Here is a 5,731-nt window from a genome sequence, read left to right on the forward strand (position 1 = left end):
GGGGAGAGGGTGGCGGGTGGGGGGGTCCATCCAGCCCTGGCTAGAAATAATCAGTGGTGGGTGTCATTGGGGTGATTTGAGCATGGGGGTGAAGGTGATCGTCTTGGGGACCTCAGGTCAACCTTGTGAGGTGCTGTGGCCAGGGAGGGGCCTGGCTCCTGGGCTGTGAGTTGAGAGGACCCTGGTTATGCCTGGCTTACTCTGGAGGGTCCCACAAAGATGTGCGACGGGGGGACCAGGGCTCAAGCAAGTTAGGTCTCGCGGGGGGGGGGGCTCGTTCTTCAGCCCCCTCTTCCTCCTCTCCTGATTGAAAATTTTCACGGTGTGAAGTTTCAGACCCTGAAGAGAAGTAAAAACCTAGATCAGGGTCTTGGTAGGCGTGTGGGCGCGGCGCTACTGTGGGGTCGTGTTCCGCCAGAGCCGGGGCTTTGCGCGGCCCCCCACAGTCCTGGGGGCCGGGACTTGGGCCCCAGTGTGGGGCTGCAGCCGCCACCTGTTGCTCCCAGCGAGACAGGCGTCTGGGGCGCTGGTCTGCACCACCCCGCGAGAGAACTGATGTCTCCAGAGCTCACAACCAAAGAGGCTGGAGAGAACTGAGCGAGAGGAAGGTGAGGGGAAATAAAAAGGCGGGGACACCCTCCACGCCTGGGGCGCCCCTCCGCTGGGGGGGGAGACGCCGGCTGCTGGCCACGACTGGCCAGTGCTCCACCCTTTCTCTCCAGAACTGTCTTCGGCCGCGGGTGGAGCGACTTTCCGCAGGGCTGACCCCTCGCCTGTTGGCCACGTCGGGCCTCGGCCTCCGGCTTCGGGGGTGTTTGGGGGGAACCTGCTCTCTCTCCCCCCGCCCCTCGCCGCACTGGGGTTTTGGGGGGGGGGGCCCAAGAGCTCACTTTGGGAGCAAGGAAGCGCCAGCGTAAACTTCACGGCCCCAGGCCCCCGTGGTCTGCTCCTGGCCGCGGGTTCCGGGGTCTCTCTCCGGGTGGCCTGCGGGGTGTCGCAGCCACAGCCTGCGTGCGCTGGGGCGCCTTCCTCAGTCCACGCATCCCTGTCTGGCTGGGGTGCGCTCCCACCCCCTTTGTTTTGGGCCTCTTTGGCGACTCTCCCCCGCTTTTATGGCCCCTGCATGTGCTCAATCCCATTTGGAGACGCCATGTTTTGTGCGGCCTTAAGGACTTGGCGGAAGCCCAGGGTCAGCGCTTCGCAGAGCGGGGCGGGCTGGCGCGTCCAGAGCAGTTTTCTCTACGAGGAGAAAAGAGGCGGAGGCCGCCAGGCCAGAGGAGGGCAAGAAGCCAGCGTGGGGCAGCAGCCGGCCAGCCCCAGCCTCTCCCGACCCTGCGCGAGTCTGGAGCACCCACCCGCCAGGCGTTTGCCGGACACTGTCCCCGCGGCCAGCTGCCGGTCAGCCTGGAGGCCTCCGCCATCTTGCGCGCTGGCCCCCTGCGGGGCGCACAGCCAAGCCAGGCCTGGCCGGGCCCTTCAGAGCTACACGGCTGGGCTGGCGCAGTGACACGCGGTGTGTCCATGGCCAGTGTCCCTCATGTGGCGGGACACTGATACCTCACTGCCCCCCATACGGCCTCACTTTCCTTTTTTTTCTTTTATTTATTTGTGCATACAGAACTAGGTACAGGCCAGAGGCTCAGGGGCGGCGAGAGGCTTCACCAGAGACAGAGCGGGGAGCAGAACAGGCAGTTCGAGGAAGCACACTGCTGAGGGGAGCAGCGGGAGGTCAGGAGAGAGCAGCGGTCAGGTCGCGCCCTGGGGGTCAGCTCCGGGGCAGGGATGGCACTCGTACTGAAGCGGTTGTGCCAGCCTGCAGTGCTGCGCCCCAACCCGCTGCGCCCGGGGAAGGGCCGACTTCCCCTTCTCTAATGCGGAGCTGTGCCAGTTCCCAGTGCTCTGAGCGCACCATCTGGAAGCTGAATACTTCTGGTCCCAAAACTACGAGGCGCTTCAGAGTGTCCCCTCCGCAGCTGACTCTCCCCTCTCCCCTCGGCCAGTCCTTCCGCCTGCAAACTTGGGAAGTTTTAGTTGCGAGGCTGGGATGGCTGCTGGCTCCTGACTGTTAAATACATGCTGAAGTCATGATATCAAAATGTTGCGACAAGAACTGCAGCTAGTCAGCCAATATCCAGGCATGGGCTGTGTACTGGCTGGCGGGTGGGGAGCCGGTGAGAACCCTAAAATGAACTATACTTTGGTTGGCTTCAGATAACGATCTTTTATTTGTTTTTTTTTTTCTTTAAAAGTGGTATGTCAACATCACTTCGTCTCTACATTTCAGAATGCTGTACAGTTCTTAAAAGGAAATAAGCAATGCTCGATGTACAAAATAAAAACAGAAAACTAGAAAATCTGAATAAAATGGAGCAAGTTGCCATCGGTCATACAGTACAAATTAGTAATTAGATGTCTCCTGAAGTGCGATACCACCGCTGTGATGATGAGTGAAGGAAGGAAATAAAAATACTCTATTTTTAAACAAACAGTATATATATATTTATATGTATATTTTTTACAGATAGTAGACCCAGTGATATCTGCAGTATTGTAAAAACTTATTTACAAATAACTTTTTTTTGACATTACATATACATCAGCACCGTAGTAAAAACAAAACCAAACCACCGTCTTAAAATCTACCTCTCCCTGGAGCTGGCCCCAGCACACAGCCCCGGAGGAAGCGTCCAGGAGGTAACGGCCCATCCCCATCGGCTCCCTCCCGTTTCTGCCGTTGTTTCCGCCTCCGTGCCTGTCCCGGGAGGGTGCTCCTGGGGTCCGTCTCCACTGCTCCTTTCCTTTTTGGTTTTCTTGTGTGGCCGGCAGCTCCCGCACGGAGGTGCACCCCCACCCCGCTCTGCCCGGAGGGGGCACCCTGCCAGCCCGCCCGCCCCCCTGCCCTCGCCCAGCAGATCCAGAACCCTGGGGCCCGGCGGGCGGGTGGGGGCTGTGTCTCCCTGCCCCCGCCTCGCTCCCTCGGGCCCCCTTTCCATTCCGACACCCCTTCTGTGGCTTCCCCCAGAGGGGCCAGGCCGGCGCCGAGGCCCGGCTCTGGCGTGATGGGTGCTTGAGGCAGAGGCAGCGGGGGACACGGAAGGGGGCCAGTGCGAGCAGCTGACCCTCCTGGCCCAGGACAACCTCCCCCGCGGCCTCGGGCGGGATGGGAGACCAGGGCCAGCCTGAGCCAGAGCCGCCTCGCCGATTGTGGGCTTGGGCGTGGAGGCTGATTCCAGCCAGCAGATTTCACTTTAGGTGGATTTGAGTGAGTGACCGAGAGAACAACGGTCCTTGGCCGCCTCAAGTGGACTTTGCCCCCTCGGAGAATCGCGTCTGCCTTTCTGTCATCAAAGCGTGTAAGGCGGCACACTCAGCTCCTCCCTTCTCTCCGGGCTTTAGATTTGTCTCTCCACGGCAAGGCGAGCTTGACTCCTGATGGTCCCACGGAGAGCCGGAGCCTGCGACCCCAGCCAGGCCCCCTGGGGTCCCCAGCGGGGCCCGGGCGGCTCCTTCCTAGCGCCCGCGCGTGGGCGTGGCCCGCCGAGCCCAGGGAGATTCTGCTCACGCTGCTCTGCATCAGGACACCGGCTGCCTCTGCACTTCAGGCCTTGTCTGGGCTTCTTATATTTGTCTGGGCCCCGCCCGGGCTGCCTGGAGACGAGAGCGTCATCTCTTCCTGGATAGTCCTTAAGGAGAAGCACAGGCCGCTGGCCGGAGGGCAGGCGGGTGGGGAGGCAGGCGGCCAGGCAGCAGACCCTGGCCGGCTGGGCCCGGCGGCCACAGTCCCGGTGCCGCGCCGGGCGAGTCAGCAGAGTCCCGGCCCCACCCCGGAGCGAGGACCGTGGTCGCCCCTTGCAGGGCCCCCAGGACTGCTGGACGGACCTGCCCCAAGCCTTCTTGGTTCTCCCGTTAAGGGTCGCTCAGGCAGCAGGTGGGCCTTTGTCCTGCCCGTGACAGCTCCCGCCCCTCGTGTCCACCCTCCCAAAGCGCAGCGGGCCTCGGGCTTCTGCCTGAGCGGACGCCCCGTGGCCCCGGCATGCAGCCGTGCTGGTCACCCAGAAGCGCCGGGCGGCTCTGGGGCCCTGGGCCCTGTCTCGTGTCTCCAAACCTGCGGTCTCTGGCGCCGGCCAGGAAGGGCTGCCGGGCCATCAACACAGCAGTCCCCTCGCTGGAGCCGCTGACGCTGGGCCGGGCGGCCCGGGCGCGCCTGGCAGGGGGCTCCCGTCGGCGCCCCACCTGCCCCGGGCGGCCCCCTCTCTGGCAGCAGGGTCTGCTCGTCTGGACGGCTCTGTGAAAATCGGCTGGAGGAGGCCCAGAGTGCGGCGGGCGGCTCCCGCGTCTCCCACGGTAGCCCGCTGTAGTTCTGCTCAGTTTACGTGGGTCAAAAAAACAAAAAAACAAGGATGGGTGACATCCTGTTTTCACGGCTTAAGCTCTGACCACCGGAATCGTGGCCCTGGGGGTTCCCGTGACTAGGGGTTTCCAAACAATTCGTCCAGCTCCTGCATCCACTCGTCGCCCGGCCCCCCTTTAATGATGGAGTCCACCAGGTCGGTGCTGTCCGAGAGCCCGGGGAAGGCGGCCGTGGCGGCCTCGCCACTGTAGCCGTAGGACAGGTCCTGGGAGGGGCTCCTCTCGTAGCCTGCGGCCTGGCTGCTCGGGGCAAAGCTGCCGCCGGGCATCGGCTGCTGTGCTGGGGGCTGGCTGAAGGCCGGCATGCCAGGGACGCCCGGGCTCAGGCCCGACATCACCATGGGCCGGGCCTGGCCGGCGCCTGGCTGTGCCGGGAGCGGCGGCATCAGCGGCCGGCCCATGGCGGCCGGGTTGAGGGTCCTCACGGCGCCCGTGTTGGCGTCCACCACCGGGCTCAGGCCCTGCGGGAAGTGCTGCTTGCTCAGCCTCGGCTGGCCAGCCGCGAGCGGGTAGCTGGCCCCGTTGTTGAAGGACCCCGGCTCGCCACTAGTCCTCCCCGGCCGCCCCTGTGGGCCCCGCTGCGGCCAGCTCTGCGTGCCCTGTGGCACTGTTCCCATGAGGGTCTGCAGCCTCGGTGGGCCCTGGGGTCTCGGCAAGGCCTGGCCCACTGGCCCCTTCAGCTGCTGGTGCTGCTGGGGCATGGCCGAGTCCACCAGCATGCTCTGCCCAAAGCCGCTGACCACCCCGACGCCCTGCCCGGAGGCGGGCTGCCTGGGCCCCTGCGCGGGGCTGTGCGCCAAGCTCATGCCGCTCTGGCTCGGGTGCCGCAACATCTGGGTCATTCCTGGGCTCATGTTGTACATGCCTGGCTGGCTGGTAGAGGCGGCACTGTACGGGGCCAGCCCCATCTCCGACGGGGCAGCCGCCGTGGCCACCGTCCCCGGGTTCTGGGAGGGGCCCATTGCCATCATGCCCGCGTTCTGCGCCATCAGCCGCGAGTTCCTCATGTTCTGAAGGGCCGCCTGGCTCCTCACGGCCGCCATGTCCTGGGGCGGACCTGGGGGCAGAGCACAAGCAGGGTCACGACACAGGTCAACGCAGCACACACCCCTTGCACGTGACAGAAAAGCTCAAATAATGCAGCCTGCACAGAGGCAGTTCTTTTTTTTTTTAAAGATTTATTTATTTGTGCACACAGAACTGGAGTACAGGCCAGAGGTACAGGGGCGGCGAGAGGCTTCAGAGACAGAGTGGGGAGCAGAACAGGCAGATGGACGAAGCACACTGCTGAGGGGAGCAGCGGGCGGTCAGGAGGGGTCTG

General features: G+C 63.7%; 1 protein-coding gene across 1 annotated transcript in view; it reads right to left on the reverse strand.

Moving 5' to 3' along the window:
* Positions 1–2,201: 2,201 nt before the first annotated feature.
* The window catches only part of LOC101634399 (mastermind-like protein 3), a 7,850-nt gene continuing 4,320 nt past the window's right edge, over positions 2,202–5,731 (reverse strand). Inside the window, exon 2 of the mRNA XM_004685188.2 lies at positions 2,202–5,467. Coding sequence (XP_004685245.1) covers positions 4,470–5,467 — 998 coding nt within the window. The 3' untranslated portion in view covers positions 2,202–4,469. The remainder of the gene's footprint in view (positions 5,468–5,731) is intronic.

The sequence above is a fragment of the Condylura cristata genome, unplaced genomic scaffold (genome assembly GCF_000260355.1).
Source record: "Condylura cristata isolate star-nosed mole 26May11 unplaced genomic scaffold, ConCri1.0 scaffold00018, whole genome shotgun sequence".
NCBI classification, from domain to species: Eukaryota; Metazoa; Chordata; class Mammalia; order Eulipotyphla; family Talpidae; genus Condylura; species Condylura cristata.